The sequence below is a fragment of the Notolepis coatsorum genome (assembly GCF_963971535.1).
Source record: "Notolepis coatsorum genome assembly, chromosome: 13".
Classification (NCBI taxonomy): domain Eukaryota; kingdom Metazoa; phylum Chordata; class Actinopteri; order Aulopiformes; family Paralepididae; genus Notolepis; species Notolepis coatsorum.
This window is the reverse complement of record NC_140177.1, coordinates 104,852,944-104,872,586: the sequence shown is the minus strand read 5'-3', so window position 1 is coordinate 104,872,586 and position 19,643 is coordinate 104,852,944. Positions and strand designations below refer to the sequence as shown.

Below are 19,643 nucleotides of genomic sequence, written 5' to 3'. Positions count from 1 at the left end.
TTATCAAGGAAATGCAAAGCGATAATAATCACTAAATGCATTCAGTGCTGGATCTAATCAAATGGATTTATCGAGACACGTTATGGAAAGTTCAAGACCGGATCACACAGCTTCTGAAAAGTGCTAATTACACGCAACGGTGATGGGCTACTCGCCAAGTGCAGACCAAGTGAGTGTATCAGCTGCTGTGTTATAGGGGTGGGACGATACATCGATCCAGATCGATACATCGATGTAATTATCAACAATCGAATCGGATCGATGCGATGTAATAAGATCGATTCATATCGATACTCTTATTTTGAAAATCCTGTGGCGAGTCTCATATCTGCCCAAGAACAACAGCAGTAGCTCCGTGTGTGTAGATGTTACAGCATAGCATTCTCCCTTTCTGTGTGTGTGTGTGTGTGCGCGCGTCTTTGGAAAGACAAGATGAGGTCAGAGGAGTTTGATGTTTAAATGTTATTTAAACATAAACAATATAATACATAATAAATGTAGGCCTATACATGATCATGCAACATCAACAAATTGTTGTAGGAACGGTTTGGGAGAGGGAGGTTGTGAGTTTTGAGTTCCAAAAAATGTAGCTTAAAGTTTAAAGCTCAATATATAAAAACGTGGCACTTTACAGTGAACAGGAGGTCTATTTGTATTAAAAACAATAGATTGATTTTCCTTTAAATGTCTGGAAGAGCTCAAAAATACAAATGTCAAATGATATTTTCATTACCTTTTTTTTGTTGATCTAAATGTTACCGATTGTGTTAAATGGGCATATGATATCATCTCATATCGATCGCAGGCACCTGAATCTAATCGTATTGTATCGTGAGAGACTTTGTGATATCGGCAAATATCGTATCGTTGTCCAAAGAATCGATATCATATCGTATCATGATGAAACTGGTGATTCCCACCCCTACTGTGTTATGATTATTATGACAAGTAACTCACGATGCAGCACTTGAGGTGTTGATACCATTCAGCACCACATATTTGTGTGAAGCTGCATTTTCATCCATGACAGCTCTGAAAACCAAATATAGGGCCAAGTTGAGCCTTGAGGATGACATGCGTGTTGCCTTGTCATCGATCTCCCCACGTATTGACCATATCATTAGCCAGAAGCAGCAGCAGACCTAGCCCCTTTCGTGACTGTGATGCACCGAGTGAATCCACAGTCACTTGCTCCTAAATAGGAAACCAACCTAGATTTACCCTGAAGGACTGGTTCTAACCGAACCGTTCGTTATACAAGAATCACAGAGACATTTCAAAGGTACTCACAGTTGCACGAGGGTTTCGGACAGAGATACGGGATGGTTTGAAAGCTCGGCGTTGCTAATAAACATTGTAAATAATTGTTATAAACTGGTCAGCACTGCATTATTTCCGGCGTTGGGTGCATGATGCGCATGCGCTGTGATCACAACCAGGCAGCCAACGCCGGAAATAATGCCGTTTTGAGCAGTCTATAAAAATTATTTAAAATGTTTATTAGCAACGCCGAACTTTCAAACCACCCAGTATCTCTGTCCGAACCCCTCGTGCAACTGTGAGCATCCTTGCCATGTCTCTGTGATACATGTATAACGACCGGTTCGGCCAGAACTAGTCCTTCATGATCAACATACGTTGGTTTCCTATTGAGGAGCAAGTGACTGTGGATTCACTCAGTGCATCACAGTCACGGAAGGGGCTACAGCAGACCTCACACTGAGCTAGAAATGTCCAAGTGCTTATTTTCTGTATTTATTTATAATTTGAGACATTTTGAGAAATGGTCACACTAGTTATTTATTTTGGAAAACAGTGCAGCTGCAACAGATCACGTTATTGATATTTTTCTGTATTTAAAAAAATAAATACATGATTTTCTGTTTGAGAAATGGTCACACTATGTTGTTTTTATGGAAAACAGTGCAGCTGCAACAGAGCACTTTATTGATATTTTTCTGTATTTAAAAAAATAAATACATGATTTTCTGTTTGAGAAATGGTGACACTATGTTATTTTTATGGAAAACAGTGCAGCTGCAACAGATAGCATGTTAGTGATCCTTTTCTGTATTTAAAAAAAAAAATACACGATTTTCTGTTTGAGAAATGGTCACACTATTGCTATATTTATTTATACATTTAGACCTGAAACGCCTGCTAATAATGCATTATATAGCCTGCATATACACACAAATGTGTTTCCCGGTTTCAATGGGTTAAATAAACGTTATTTTGAAAGCAAGCACTTTTGTCATCATTGTAGCAAAAAACAGGACCGGAAAAGTCTTGTATGTAGGGGTGCCCTGGAATATTTTTTTGGACACAGGGGTGCCTTGGCAGCAGAACCCCTGACCTAGATCAACATCCCATAATAGCGATCTTTTTGCTCCACGCTCATCACCCAATGAGACTGGGGTGAGTTTCAGCGTTTTTCTTTACCATTTTCGATACAAACTGCTCTGATCTATATATCACCCATACTACATAAATGATTTAACGTCGGCCACGGAATTATAAACGACCCCCCCCCCCCCCCCTCCGCTCAACCGCAGATGATCAGTCAACGCGTCTAGGATCATTACATGTACAGTTGAAATGTTTTATCTGGCGTCGATCCGTATCAAACTGCATTTGATGATCTAATATATGCATTTATGGCTATATCTCACGTTCTATGAAATACTGCAGAAAACGATAAAAACATTTATACTCTAGACCGTATTATTGTATGAATGTGTGAATGAAAAAGTAAAACGTTCCTACATCCTGAACGATAGATAATTGATGTTGAATGGGCCATAGTAATGTCAATTTAGCAATACAATTTAAAAGGTTATAGCCCTGCAAAGAAGGTGAACATCTCCATAGACAAATATAGCTGGCAGAGAGGCTACAAGGATGGATATAAGCTCTGGCAAAGAATGGGTTAACCTGAATAATAATGTATACTAGTACTACTAGTATAGGTGTATTCTTAACCTAAATACTATTTTATACTAGTATAGGTGTATTCTTAACCTGAATAATATTTTATTCTAGTATAGGTGTATTCTTAACCTGAATAATATTTTATACTAGTATAGGTGTATTCTTAACCTGAATAATATTTTATTCTAGTATAGGTGTATTCTTAACCGGAATAATAATTTATACTAGTATAGGTGTATTCTTAACCTAAATACTATTTTATACTAGTATAGGTGTATTCTTAACCTGAATAATATTTTATTCTAGTATAGGTGTATTCTTAACCTGAATAATATTTTATACTAGTATAGGTGTATTCTTAACCGGAATAATAATTTATACTAATATAGGTGTATTCTTAACCTAAATACAATTTTATACTAGTATGTGTATTCTTAAAGGTCCCCTATCTTATAAATGGCCTTTTCCAGTGGTTTGCATTGTTTTCTAGCAATGTGGGGTTGTACCAACACTGACTAGATGTGAGATTTCTACCCAGTCCCATTCCTCCAGTTCAGCTGAGACAAGAACCTCCCCCACTAAACCAAGCCATTCTGAATTTACGTCAATCTGTGACGTGTAAGAATGCTTAACTGTGATTGGAGGAGTTAGTGTAACGTTGCGTAAGTATGATCAAAACGGAGCGAGTGGAAATAATGCGGAAGCGGTTTCCCTGTCAGACAGAGAGGGAGAGAGGCTCATATGGTGCGAGTTTCGGAGCGATCTCTCCTCTCTCTCCCCCTGCTTTTACACACTCGAGCCGCTCACACACGCGCACATGCACGCTCTGTGCTCTCGTCTCCATCTGTCTATCTCTCTATCTCTCTCTCTCCCTCTCTATCTGTCTCTCCCTCTCTCTCTCTGTCTTTCCCTCTCTCTCTCTCTCTCTCTCCCTCTCTATCTCTCTCTCTCTCCCCCAAAGTTATCTGCCAGTGCAGGTGGGTGACTGTCACTCAAAGCGCATTGTGAGTATGGGCGGAGCCCAGCCAAAAACAGCTTGGAATCTGGAAGGGCAGAAAGTGGTCCACCAAAGTACTTGATTAAAAATACATAACAATGAATTTTATTGAAAAAAATCTTACAGATGTGTTCCATAGACTCTCAGGAATTGTGTAAAATTGCCCAAATAGTGAAAAGAATAGCAAAATAGTTCCCCTTTAACCTGAATAATATTTTATTCTAGTATAGATGTATTCTTAACCTGAATAATATTTTATTCTAGTATAGGTGTATTCTTAACCTAAATACTAAATACTCAATCGCATCGGCGACCCAACAAAAAGGGCATGTGTGTGCCGCCCATCGCATGTGTGTGTCACTGCATGCCGAATAAAGACTTCTTCAAAGTCCAGTTATTATTCTTAACCGGAATAATAATTTATACTAGTATAGGTGTATTCTTAACCGGAATAATAATTTATACTAGTATAGGTGTATTCTTAACCTGAATAATAATTGATGCTAGTATAGGTGTATTCTTAACACTTTGAGCGCCACGCCTGGTTTTCCGTTTTACCGCTTGAATGCCACCATCGGCGCCAATGTTAACGTTAATATCGCCTAATCTATGTTTTAAATTATGGCTATGTGTCTAATCTGCCCATCGCATTATCAAAGACTATTTTCCAGTCAGTGCTGTGAAGGCAGATTGTTTTTTTATCGCATCGTTTCCGTTTCAGAGCAGTTAGAAAAGCCCCCGTTTTGATATAAAAAACAGCTCATTCTGGAGCATTCTATGAAAATCGTCTTTTAGTGGAATATTCCACAACGTTGATATTCGTCTGCCTTTTTATGAATCGTTTTCAAATAAACGCTAGATGATCAATATTATACGTGCACGCAAGCACATTACGGCTGCGCACTGATAATCGCTCCGTTGATTTCCTCACAGACTTTTACAGTGAAACCGAAAGAAGACATTTCACAAAACGGCTTATAACTTCATCAAACTTACTCCGATTATCCTACCACTGATAACATAGAGTCCTTACCTGACATCAGATGGTATCCAACTGGTATATTCCAATTCCTGATCACCATTCGAAAAAATCGATACATGTATGGATCCAACGCGACACTGTAGATCTCCATGATCCGCGGGGATCTGAGGCTCCAGAATGAACTGTGGTAACCCCGGCTGGATCAGTGAACTGGAAAATGTGGAGTACCGGATTTTTTTCCCCATTCATTTTCATTGAGTCCATTCCAAAATCACTTATGTCATCTGGGAGACGACAGGGGGCGCTTTTTTCCACAGTGATCACCGGCGCAGCTCGGCTATACTCGGGTAGGCTCGGGTGATGCAATAATTTTTCAGATTGCAAAAAAAATAAAAAAATAATAATTCCGAGAAATCTCGTGAGTGGCACGCAACCACCTATAAAAAAACCAGAGAAATCTCGTGAGTGGCACGGAAAGTGTTAACCTAAATACTATTTTATACTAGTATGTGTATTCTTAACCTGAATAATAATTTATACTAGTATAGGTGTATTCTTAACCTAAATACTATTTTATACTAGTATGTGTATTCTTAACCTGAATAATAATTTATACTAGTATAGGTGTATTCTTAACCTGAATAATAATTTATACTAGTATAAGTGTATTCTTAACCTGAATAATAATGTATACTAGTATAGGTGTATTCTTAACCTGAATAATAATTTATACTAGTATAATAATAATAATAATAATTAGATTTATATAGCGCCTTTCAGGAGACTCGAGGCGCTTAACAGGATTTGATTTGATTTGATTTAACAGGAGGGGGCAGCTAGGGGAAGTGGATCAGGGGAACAACTTAACAACAAAGTAAAAAAAATATACTAGTATAGGTCTATTCTTAACCTGAATAATAATCCATCCCGAGACAACGGACCCTGTAGGCCAGGGGTTCCCAAAGTATTCAGGCCGCGACCCCCGGAATAACGGTGTCAGAGAGCCGCGACCCGCACTATTATTGGAGGTAAAATATATATATTTTTTAAATAATTATAATATATTTTTTTTTATAAATGGAAATGTATGGTTGAAACATGCCAACGTTCAAACGCACACACACTAATAAGCATTGGAGGCTTTTAACCAGGGCCGGACTGGGGAAATCATTCAGGCCAGGAAATATAGTGCGAAATATAGCCCCAGTCAGGCCACTTTTTAAGTGGGGGGTCTGGGGGTCCCCCACCAGGACATTTTTTGTTACAAAGACTTCATTTCCTGCATTCTGGTGTAGGCATTTTTTTATTTGTACCCTTTAAATGCCAGTGTTTGTGATGGCATCACAAATTATTGTTAAAAAACAGGCTAGCAAGGGGAGCTCCCGTAGCTCACCGCATATCTCGGCTATTTCTGCGTCGGGGAAAACCGTGCTCGTCACGGATCTGGGGTACACAAGTTCGATTCCCGGACCCGCCGTATTTTCTCAGTGTCTTCCCCTGCTCTACATCCCATTTCAACCTGTTTCTGTCGGTCATGCTTGACCAGAAAAGCGATAAACGCTAAAAAAAAAAAAAAAGTAAAAAAAAACAAAAAAAAAACAGGCTAGCATATGTATGATTAGCAACAACACTGATTTTTATGGATTTGCAGTTTTTTGTAATGTCAGATTGAAAAAAATACTCACTCTTACCATAAGGGACTAAATTGTCCCCTTCAAAACCGCCATAAAAATATTACTATAGTTGAAATACCACTTTTTCTTTCATAAATCTTTTATTCAACTTCAGCCCTGATCATAACACCACATATTCATTCAGGGCTCTACGCTAACCTTTTTCCCAAGGAAAACATTTAGGAGCACACAAAGAAATTTAGGAGCACACAAAAATATTTAGGAGCACAGTGAAAATATTTCAAGTAACAGTTTTCTTTTAGTTTTTTTTAAATAAATGTATATATGTACTGTGCGTGCATGTGCAAACGGGAACGGGACACACATCTGTGCAATAGCACATACCACCAAAGTCACTGGCCCACTGTGCGTGTGTGTGTATCTGCGTGTGCAAACGGGAATGGGACACAGACATTTGAACTATTAAGTGATTAATGCCTACTGTGGCAAAGTTGTAGCCAACAACTAGGCCTAATAAAAAAAAAAGCCAGTGACATTAAACAAAAAGGAGACACTGGCATTACCACCAGGGCCATCAGTAGAGGGGACTGTAAGGTGCCTTTTCGGTATACTACCTTTGCTAAAACTGTGTTCTCTGTTAAAGGTGGTAACTACTGGAATAGCCTACCAGTTGTGATTAGAGAGTGCCCCACATACTCTATGTTCAAGACTCATCTTAAACTGCATCTTAAGGCAAACCAGAACTGTGATCATTTTTAATCTGATTTAGTTTATGTAACTTGTTTCTTGTTTTTATTGTTGTTTTTATCATTGATTGTCACAATGCTTTTACCCTAAGCAGGCTATTTATTTATTGAAAGAGTTTGGCTGTCTCCTGGTGTAAATTAGCTCTTGCTACAACCCTGCATGTTTACATTTTGTATTTTATACTTGATTTTCATTAACATGTGCTGTCCCTATCAAATAAACTATCAAATCAAACTACTGCTACAAACTTTAGCTTTTGCCCCTTTTATGCATACAATGCCTATGTTTTGGCTAGTGTTGCTCTTCTAGAGAAATAATCCTTTCAGGGTTGCCTATTGAAATACTGTACACCTCCAGTACAGAAACATTGTGTATGAGTTTGATTGCCAATTACGTCACACCGCTTGCACTCCGGCGCTGCAGCTGGACCCTATTGCCCACCTCTGCTGTTGATAATGCTAGCCAAGTTAGCACACACACAGATACACACACGCACAGTGGGCCAGTGACTTTGGTGTAGGGGTGTAACAATGCATCGATCCTAAGGGGAAAATTCAACTGCATCGATTTGAAAATGTTAGAATCGATTATCACATTTTAATGTGTAAACAGTTATGTTATTAGCAAGGCATTCGTTTTGTTGCATTAACGTTATATTACTATTGCTATCGATAAATCTAGGTGTTCTAAAATCTATTGCTATTGGTAAGACTAGAATAAGTTACTGTCTTGGAAAACTCTCATATCGCAATGGCGGACTTTCAGGAAGTAAAAAAGCTAATGAGAGCTTCCGATTGGTTTCAAGGGAAATAAAGGAAATTACCAGTCACGTCACTCTACTGTGATTGGATTGTTGGCTTGAGTGCAATGTGGGACTTTTTTAACGATTTATCAGCGGAGAAAAAAAAAGCACGACTGAGGCTGTAATCTTCACTCGCACACCGTGCAAGTAATTGATTTTTCCGGTTCGCACACACATATTTCTAGGGGCATATGCGAGCAATATGGTCGCACTGTAGAGCCCTGTCATTTTATAATTCTAACCCTTTAAATGCCAGTGTGTGTGATGGCATATATTTGCAATATATCAAATGCAAAGTAGATTTTTCTGGGGGGGATTTGAGGCTAGCATGCGTCAATGATTAGCAACAACACTGATTTTGATGGATTTTTTTTGTTTTTTGTAAGGGTCCTGCCTCCACCAATCACATTTCCCTTTGTGTGTGTGTGAGCAAGAGATAGAGATAGTTCTCCAACTTGTGTGAGTTGCAGTGATCTCTTGGTTGTTCCCAACCTAGGTTACCGTACTTTTCGCACTATAAGCTCTCTGACCTCTTTTTTTTACTTCTAATTTTACTATGTTTTTATTTCATACTTATCTTGTCTTGCACAGTCTCTGGAGCGCAACAGTAAGAAGCATTTTGTACAAAAGTATTCTGTACTTCTGTATGACAACTATTAAAGAAACTTGAACTTGAACCTGAATATAAGCCGCAGCAGCTAAATTGAATGATGTGTACATATATAAGCCGCACTGGACTATAAGCCGCAGATGTTTTAATGTTTAATTACCATATGTAATTAGCATTGGGACACAATACTGTCGGACAAATAACAAGAATTAACTCATTTACAAGTTGTATTAAGTTTAGCAAATAAGGGAACAGATAAATAACATTTCAATGCAGTCAAAAAAGCAATATTTAGATTTTTACATTTTCGGTTTGGTCACGTCGAGTCACATATAAGCCGCACCGTTATATAAGCCGCAGGGTCAAAAAATGGGGGAAAAAGGTGCGGCTTATAGTCCGAAAAGTACGGTATCTAACTATTGCACTGCTGCAACTAGAAACACTGGCCTGGCCTGCTTCTAAGTTCAGTGGCCTGACTGCATAATAAAAATAAAAAATAAAACGATTTATATTTTTTTGGAAATCTTTTGTTTTTGTTTTTTTTGGAAATCATCTGGCGACCCCTCCCCCCATGCGACCCCCACTTTGGGAACCACTGCTGTAGGCTACTTGGTTGTGTGAAATATGCAGAGAAACATTAATATATTTGGAACCGGTAGTTTTTTCCGACCCTGCGATCATTACAAAAGCATGTTTTATGATGGGGTTCGGTAAAATAGACTTAAAAAAAATAAAAAAAGACGTTATCTTTGTCAGCAGGTACTCCACTCTTGCTCCAAGTGTCTTGGATCAGAACTGGATCAATACATATATAACGTTAGGTGGCCCTCATCCGTTGTCTTCTTCTTCATAATCTCCAATAGTTCGCTTGCCATTGCATTGCAGGCTACTATTGTGTGCTCTGCCAGACCTTACCATGGAGCCAAATAGGTTTCCTCATCGGCCGGTTTGACTATAGTATTTTTATGATTTACCAGAAGTGCTGAGTCCAACATAGTCTGGTGAAAATGCACCTTATCATCCATAATCATCATCCGTTTTGTCTTCATAATATCCTATAGTTTGCTCTAGGCGATCGCTATTGTCGAACGTTAGTTGGCTGTAGTTTGCTCACTGCTGCTTGCTCCCTAGTGCTTTGGGTGCTATCGCTGCGGCGTGGGGCGGCCCCACACTAAACTGGCCCATGCCGTTCAAAAGGTAGGCGATACTGCCACCTGTCGGGATTCGATCGTCATTGAAATTATAACGTCCAGAGGTCCCAGGCACACTCACAAAGGCGAGTGTTTAGAATAATAACAATCAAAAAAAGGAAAAAGGAATGAAAAACGAGATATCTCATTATTGGCGCTCAAGCGTTGGCTGTCAGAAATGAAATCTCGTTTTTGGCGCTCAATGAGTTAAAGGACATCTCTTTGAAAGAAATTACAATAATAAAAAAAAATTGATTTATTTTAAACGAATGATTATTTTATTATTTTTTAGTTATTGCACTGCACTAACGGTTAAAAGAAAATATATATAACTCATAACTGAACTGGCACTGACTGACCATTGAACTGCACTGGCACTTTTTGCAAATGTACTGTTATTAAACTTGGTTAAAAACATAATTTTGTAAATTTTTGGGGGGTTAAATTCAAAGGAAAAAAATATTAAATCAGAGAAATCCAAAAACGGGAACATTTTAAACAGAGAAATCCGAAAACACATTCATATCTGAAAACAGGAAAAGATTAAACAGATTTCATAGGGCCCTCCCTACTGAATCATAATTTATACTATTATAGGTATATTTTAACCTGAATAATATTTCTTTGGGGGGAGGTTATACAAATGTAATGGATAGACATGTGGCATAAATGGAATTTCTTTTAATACCTGTCCCATAGGGCTGAGCTTGAACGTTCGGACCGTCGTTCGTTACGTTGGCATTCAAATTCTAAATCAACATTTGAATTTTTTATTAAAAATATATATATATATTTTTATGTGTCTATTCATTCTGTTTAAACCAATGGGGGTTTTCACAGTTTCAGATAAAGATTAGCCTACACTAATATTATAGTATTATACTATTATAGTCTGCATCCGCTTGGCACTCGGCGCTCCATCAAGACGTCACAATCACTTTCGTACCAACCGTGCCCTTATTGGATTATTTATGTTGATGAAACTGATGAGTTATATTCATTAACTCAATCAGTGCCGGGCTATTAGACCGGGCCAGCTGTAGTTGGGCCAGCTTTCCATTACAACTTTTCACTGTGCATCACGTTGTTTGTAGAGCTAAATCTATATTTTATATTATAGCTATGTATCCAATATTATTGTCAATTGACAGTAAGAAGCTTCCAAAGATGCATAAAAGAAATATTTTTTTCATCAATACGTTCCCGTTTTATACCGGCTAGTGAATATGAGTGTTATATCGGAATGATCTTGGATAATTCCTGCAAGGCTATTTATAAGGCTCTAAGCTAATAACGTTAAATCCATTGGCATTTCGTCCCTACACACGACAGTTAAAAATACAAATGCATATGATCGGTATTATGTTCCATCATGAATGCATGAAAGGGGGGGGGGGGGGGGAGTCGTTTCTGATTAATTGATTGCCAATAACGGCATTTGTTATTACCACAACATAGGCTTATCTCGGGGATGGCTATTAAATCCTTGCACGATCAAGCTGAAATTGACGTCAAATTGCTCTTACCTTTGGCGGGTTGGATTCCAAAAAGAATTTTCCAATTATTTGATCGCCATCTGGTAGATCATATGTCCATTGGCCCATGCCATAATCCTTTACTGCATAATGAATTCGGCATCCCAAGAAGTATTCCATGCGATCGAGTGAAGCCCTCGCTTCAGACTAACAAAAAAGTCCGCCCGGAGCGTAAACAGTGCGACACCTGGTCTCCAACAGGGGTTACTGCATTCTCGAGACAGTGCCACTACCAGGATCTGGCCGGTACTGCACTTTCGGAGTCCCAATATGCCTTTCCAGCCAAAATACAGCTCTGTGACAGTGAATAGGATATTAAAGAAAGTTGATTTAATAAAAAAAATACTTTATTCAAATTGAGGATTTAGTTTGAGGATAAAAAAAAAACATATACAAATTATTTAAATTTTTAACGAAGGTTCCAACGTCCGTTCGAAAAACCCTGACGAAGTTCGAAGCCCAAAAAACGGCTTCGAGGACACCTCTACTGTCCCATCATTTCCCTTGACCAAAGTGTCTCTGTATTTCCAGGCCCACCGAAGCTGGTCATCACGCCAACCAAGCTCACCTTGTTGGATCCATTCCATAGAGGCACCGCCGTGGTCCGCCCTCCTCACTACACCAAAACCCGCGCTCCGGCTATCTTGTCCCAGTCCCAGCACAGAAACGGCCATCTGTCTGCCTCCGACCCCGCCACCTGGGACGAAGTCGTGGCCCACCCCACCCGCAAACTGGGCGTGGCCAGCCTCCTCTTCCACAGGACCCTGAGTCCCAAAGAGGCTCTTCAGGCGCACAACTACTCCCTGGAGAACCACCAGCACACGCACACACTGCTCCACGTCCACAGCTACGCCAGGGAACACCAGCCTCGGCACCTCCAACACAAGATCCACTCACAGGTACTAATGCATTTACATATGTAGAATTATGTTTTATCTGTATGTATTAGTGATGCACGATATATCGGCCGCCGATATAATATCGGCCGATATGGCCGTTTTTTTACACATCGGTATCGGTCCGATATCAAGATGGGGCCGATATTAATTTTTTTTTTTTTTTTTTTTTTAATCTTTTTTTTCTTCTTTTTACATGTTTTGGCCTTAAATAGTTTCAAAATATCAGTCATTTCTGAAAATAAGTTACAAAAGTAAAAAAAATTATGCGTTTTGGAAAATAGCTCTTTATTTGATTATCATAAAAAAGTGTTTTCTATACAGAGATATCGACATCGGTAAATATCGGTATCGGCCAGAACGGCAATATTAATATCGGTTATCGGTATCGGCCACAATTTTCACATCGGTGCATCACTAGTATGTATATATAATTACGTCATTGCTTTTATGCCTCTTTGTGCACATTTTCCAATTTAACCATTTTAACCATGGGTTTTTAATGGTTTTGTTTTGCTTCATGCACCTATTGCAATCTGTAGCACTTTGAGATTAGCTTTAGCTGGGTCTCCTCTTTCTTAGGAATACAAAGATGAATGACGGCGTAATGTCTAGGGGTGCGCCGATGTATCCGTCGGGTATCGGTATCGGCCGATAAGTGCCTTGTTGACTGCAATCGGCCTATCGACCGATAAGCTCAGATGTACCGATGGCAGTAGCCGATAAATATCCATCAATTTGTGTCGCGTCAAAAGGCAAAAAAAAGTTCAGTCGCGTCGCGACCTGCACAACGCCGCCCCCGGCCCACACACACACAAGCTACTGCATCAAAGTTACTACTTATGATTAACAAATGCATTCGTTTTGTGGCATTAACGTTATATAGTTAGTGTTACACGTTCAATAACATCAGCATATTATTTACCCAAACGTAGCAAGCATTACTCGTTCATACTAGCTCAGTTCCTTCCGTTGCTCATAGAGCCCTGAGTTTGACCCATTCTGCAATCTGTTAACACTTTGAGCGCCACTCACGGCTAATCTCGTGTTTACGATAGTTACGTTGAAAGCCACGTCACGGCTTTTCTCTTATTTTTTTTTTTATTTTTTTTTAGCGATCTGAAATCATATTGCATCACGCGAGCCTACGGCGATCAGATGTGAAAAAAGCGCCCCCTATCGTCTCCCAGATGGTAAATCACCCTTTTGGAATGGACTCAATGAAAATGGATGGGGAAAAAAATATATTCCAGTCCACATTTTCCAGTCCACTGATGCAGCGGAGTTACCAGAGTTCATTCTGGATCCTCTGAGCCGTGGCAAGCATGGGTTATACTGTACACACGTTGGATCAATATACTTATTGATTTTTTCGAATGGTGATCAGGAATTGGAATATACCATTTGGATACCATCTGATGTCAGGTAAGGAATCTATGGTATCAGTGTTAGGATAATCAGACTTGTTTTCGAGGAGATATAAGCTTTTTTGTGATATGTGCTCTAGCTGTTTCACTGTAAAATCCATGAGGAAATGAAAGCAGCTATTATCAGCGCGCGGCTCGAACGTGCGTGCGTGCACGTATACTATTGATCATCTAGCGTTTATTTGAAAACTATTCATAAATAGGCCGACAAATATCAACGTTCTGGAATATTCCAGTAAAAGGCGATTATCACAGAATGGGCTGTTTTTCACCTGAAAACGGGTGCTTTTCAAAATGCTCTCAAACGGAAATGAAGCGATAAAAAAACCAATCTGCCTTGACAACACTGACTGGAAAATGATTCTTTGATAAGCGACGGGCAGATTAGACACATAGCCATAATTTAAAACATAGATTAGGCGATATTAACGTTAACATTGGGAGTGCACCGTGGCATTCAAGGGGGTAAAAAGGAAAACACGGCATGGCGCTCAAAGTGTTAATAAAGTTTTCAATCAGACATGTATAGAAAGGCTTTGTTTTATTATAACATTCGTTGCAGTAAAATCATTATGCCTCGTTTAGTCATCCTGCGGAGCTAAAAGCTAAATGTCGGCCGCGCCGCCGCGGGGATCTAGCGTTGTTGTTGTTGTAGAGCTCAGCTCTCGTCAAAATCAATGGCGGACAAAAGCGGAAGTAAAAAATTTATACGCGCTTGCCGATTGGTGGTAACAGCAGAGGCGGGTGCAAGCGGTGTGTGACGTAATTGGCAGAATCGACTGTCAATCAAAATTTCATTGGTTGAGAGCTCTGGTTGAGACAATAGTATCCAGCTGCAGCCCGGAAGACCATACTGGGAGAACTAGTAACTAGCTGCAGCCCGGCTAACCATACTGGGAGAGAGATGGTGCTATTTCTTGATGTTTCCTTTTTTTAAGGAAGTAAAGAGGCCTATGTTCATATCGGTGAGCACAATTTGTAACACAAATATACAGTAGTTTCATAAAAAAATTAAATAGTACAAAAAAAAATGTATAAAAAAAAAATTGCCACAAATATCGGTATCGGCCGATTGTGTTAGTTGAACAATCGGTATCGGTATCGGTGGCAAATTTTCATATCGGTGCATCCCTAATAATGTCCTTGTGTCTATATCATCCGGTTTCCGATGCAATGCACGGAGAATTCTATAAACTCATATTTAGCTAATAACACTTAAAATCATTGGTAAACAAACGTAGTGCTGAAAATATACACTTTGACTGCTGTTTTGATGGGGTTAGGGTCTTTACTCTTGGCTACATTTGAAGAAGAAGAAATAATTTGAACTGTATTGATCTATTTATGGCGTGAAATTAATCTTGGCCCAGTACCGGGCCCGTCAGGCTTAAATAGCTAAATGTGTTTGAAGGAATCCTGGTGAAATGATTGACAGGGGTGCTGCTGATACAGGGAACCACCTTTTGTTGTCCACCAGCCACATCCCAAAATGCCCTCGCCACTTTCATGATTGTGCCAGCCAAATAGATTTCCAAAATAGGATTGGGCCTCCCAGTCTGTAGTGGCCACAATAAGAAATAAGCAGCATTTGTAGAGAATGGTTTCACTTGGTGTAGTTTGTACCAATGCCATGGTGTGCTGACCAGTATTTTGTATCATCAGTACCCCGAACAGAACCAACCCAAGGCACCATCGTATGAGAGCGCTGAACCACTGCAAGAGCCCAAGATCTTTCCCACCGAAGTAGAGAACCAGACCAAAGCACCCAGCCCAGAGCAACAGCAGGAGGAGAAGGAGAGGGCGGTGGAGGAGGAGAAGGAGGAGGAGCAGGAGGAAGAAGAGGAGGAGGAAGAAGAGGAGGAAGAGGAGGAGGAGGAGGAGGAAGAGGAGGAAGAGGAAGAAGAGCAGCAGCAGTCCAAGGTGCTTGTGCAGAGCCTCGGTGCTGGGCTGGTAGTAGATGCCCAGTCTGAGGAGGAGAGCTCTGAACCGGAGTCCCCCTACTCGCCTGCTCCTGTTCATACTCCAAGTCAAAGCCAGGGGGTGAAGAAGATGAAGGTGGAATCTTCAAAGAACCGCAAGCGAAAGGTATGTTTTTGTTTTGTCTTTTGCCTTTGGTGTTTTGGTTTTGTATGTTTGTCTGTTTTTAAGAAAACTTGCATAGTGCAGCTGAGGGTTGGAAGAGTATTGGGCCGACAATTGACCATATGCGCGAGGCGACCATTTTGATATTATGTCATGGATTCCTTTCCACTCCGCCGTGTGAATATGGTCAATGAGAACTGGGCTTATTCCACCTAACTGTACGTGGTTGAGTCTACTCTGAAAAATCTTAGTCTTTGTCAGTGATGGGCAGTAGCTAGCTACAAGTAGCGACGCTACATAGCTTAACTACATTTTTCAGTAGCGTGATGGTAGCGTCGCTACTTTTGAATCAAGTAGCTATCTCTGTAGCGCAGCTAGTTTTCGAATCAAGTAGTGACGTAGCGTCAGCAAAACGCTACACGCTACATATCCGGAGAAACAGACAAAAAAAAAATGTGTCTTCGGTCCTGAGAGTGTCGTGTTATTCTGTCCTGCAGCTGGATGCTATTGGAGAAAACCCACTATGATTGGTTGGTTGGTTTAGATATGAGTATGACGACTCACGATTAGGCCAAAACATTACGGGTAGGCCAATCGGAGGCAGGATAGGGCGGGACATGCCACTCCAGCTCGGCAAACCAGGAAGTAAAAAAAATCTAAACACAGACCATGAATGAATGAATGAATGAATGAACCAGTCCGCGCGAAATAGCAGAAGGATTCGATGTTTCCAGGGCTGATGGCATTGATGAAGATGATGTCAATAACAACAATGCCTCTCCATGACCCTATCTGGAAAAATGTATGAGTTTGACTGAAAAAAACCCTAAAACATATGTGTTTATTGTGTCAGCCAAAAACGAAGCTTCTCTCAACATCCCACACGTCCAGCACTAACTTGAGAACACATATATTCAGGTAAGCTGATGAAAAGCTTTACATAAACATTGTCAACTGTTCCCAAACAGCACACAAGTCAGTGCACTTTTTGTCAACAGATTTAACTAACATGTTTCACTGTAGGCAGAAAATGAACAATATTATGGGGGTGGAGAAAAGAAAAAACAAACTACCATAAATAGTACATACACTAAGAGGGAAAATATCACCTAGAGCAGTGGTTCTCAACCTGTGGGTCAGGATTTTGGGGCCATGGAATGTTTTGTGAGTTACATATTTAAATACATTTGGTCATTTAGCTGACGCTTTCATTCAAAGCAACTTACAAATTGTGTACAACAAGTCAGCAGGAGTGGTACATATCTAGCAGCCAAGGATAAGTAGTATTGTTTGTCTAGCAGTGTCGAGCTTGAGTGTTATACTCTTGAGTACATACTGTACTGTAGTAGTATAGACATATTAGCATAGTTGGTGGTAGTATAGACATGGTAGCATAATAGTAAAATGCAGTAAGATGGTTATTATTAGTTAAAATTCAGATATTGAAGAAGTGTGTTTTTGGTTGATAAAGTGGGCAGGTTTCAGCTAGGAGAGGGTATCAGGCAGCCAGAAGATGCAGAGTTTAGGGATAAATAATACATAAAGATAGAATAGAATAGAAAAGAAAAAGACCATTACTGCATCAAAAGTAATCAACAAACTATACTATAAAACTGATCAAACCAAATGGTCTCTTTCTTTTCTTTTGTAGAGGCTGCACCCAGCTAAACTTGCCTTCCTGGATTTTGTACATAATACAAGTTCATGTTAAAAGGATGACACAAAAAGCCAGACCGAGGGCTTGTTTCAGTTTTATAATAAACAATCAAACTGAGCATTTATTTTGCTTGTCTATTTGTTTGATCATGAAGTAAATAAAAAAAAAAAAAGTAGTGCCGATGTAGCTAGCTATTTTTGCCATGTTCTTGTAGTGTAGCTTGCTACATTTATCTGGGGATAGCTTCCATTGTAGTTGAGCTATATTTAATCGAGAGTAACTTGTAGTGTAGCTTGCTACATTTTCCAAGTAGCTTGCCCATCACTGGTCTTAGTGCACAATTCCAAGAAAGAACCATGTAAAACCGATTCAGTTTAAAAAGTGAAATCAGAGAAAATTGGGAGTTTCAATGTTTTCATGCAACATCAACAGTAGTTTTGGACTAGGGCGGCTACGTGGTGCAGTGGGCAAGGCGCTCACCACGAATACTGGGGACTGGGCTCGAACAGGTACGCCTCCCTGTTCGAGCCCAGCGCTCCACATTGCTTTCAGTTTATCTGGTTGTCCGCACTAATACACATTGGCAGTATTAGGGGGAGGGAAACTGATGGGTGGGGATCGGGCGTTGTGGACAGCGACTCCTACAGGTCGGTTGGTGCGCCTGCGCAGTAGAATCAGGAAGCGACGGGGGCGGGGCCCCTCCAAAGCCCAGACCCCTGACACTGAAAGATCGAGCCGCGCATGTGGAAAGATGCGACTGCTGTTACCTCGAGTATCGGAGGGGACTCGTGCTATGTATGACTTAGTCCACATTGCAGCCGGCTTGTGGGAGGCATGAAACAGCGTTCAAAAGACAGGGGAGGGTTGAATTGGATGATAGGAAAAAATTGGGATGGGAGAAAAATAGAAAATGGGAGAAAAAGTGGATAAAAAATAAATAAATAAAAAATAAATAAACTAGTCTTGGACTGAATACAAACCAATTGGTGATTCGCCGATACTGCTGTCGGATATTGGACCGACTCCAGGCTAGAACTATGCAGACTAGGTATCTGTAGTCTGCATCGGCAGTCTGCATCAGGAGTGAAATTGTGGTACAGATGCATCCATAATACCAGTGACCGTTTTGACTGCTAGGCTGTTCTGTGGCTCAATGGACTACGGAATATTCCATGGGCTTAAAGTGACAATGTGCATTTTTTTTAAAGCCACTAGATCTCGCACTACTGAGTGCTTACATAGGATTACAGAGGGATCAAACTAAGTTCAACTGTCAAATTAGACGTTGCAGATCAAATACGACTCTAGATCCAAGCAATTGCTTGTTTTACAATTAAAATGTTGTCAAAAGATATTTTAGGTTCAACTTAATGTAGACAAAAGAGAGTTTATGCCATTTCCTTTTTGGAAAACTGGAGCAGAGAACCAGGGAACGACCAACTAGCAGCGCTTTTATCCAATCCGGTGCATTCCATGTGGTGAAATGGGAAGTAGGGTTGGAATACATGCACATAACATGCACGCCAGACCGTTTGAGGCTTGAACGGTGAAGGCGAGTAACATGTTGACACACCAGTGGTCTGTTTGCTCTGTACTCGCTCCAGAACTTGATTAATTAATAATGAAAACGGCACATTTTCGCTTTAAAGGCAAGAACATACTTCAGTTTCCTCTGTGTGCGTTCAGTAGAAAGCTATCTGGTTGCATGTTAGCTGCCTAGCTTAGCACAATGAACGTTATTGTTTTAAAATGCACAACTGTTGGAAAAACATGGCATCGATAAAAGGAATAGATAGTCACAGAGGCATGCGATTTCAGGAATCTGACAATTAGGTTCTCGATTCCCATCCCTATGTATGATGGATACATAGAAGTTTGCGTGAAAAGCTAGCTAGCTGCACCCCAGAGCTGACAACACATTGAAAAACAACCCCAACGGCTTCCGGTATGAGAGCGGAAGAGTAGCACGCATGCGGTGAGGCTCCTGGTCAAAAGAGCGAAAAACTGAGAAATAAGGACCCGAAAAGTGATCAAAAATCAAGATGCAAACGAGAAGGAAGGAGGAGAAAACAAATATGAAGGAAAGAGAAATGGAGAACTCACAGGAAGAGGAGAGTTCGATGGAGCAGAACCCCCGAGGCGAGACCGAGAAG

General features: G+C 40.2%; 1 protein-coding gene across 3 annotated transcripts in view; it reads left to right on the top strand.

Annotated features, from left to right (window-relative positions):
• The window catches only part of LOC311239197 (lysine-specific demethylase 4A-like), a 174,437-nt gene that overhangs the window by 75,770 nt on the left and 79,024 nt on the right, over positions 1–19,643 (top strand). For all 3 annotated transcript variants that reach the window (XM_084327484.1, XM_084327485.1, XM_084327486.1), the window contains 2 exons: positions 11,960–12,327; positions 15,414–15,836. In XM_084327484.1, coding sequence (XP_084183610.1) covers positions 11,960–12,327; positions 15,414–15,836 — 791 coding nt within the window. The remainder of the gene's footprint in view (positions 1–11,959; positions 12,328–15,413; positions 15,837–19,643) is intronic.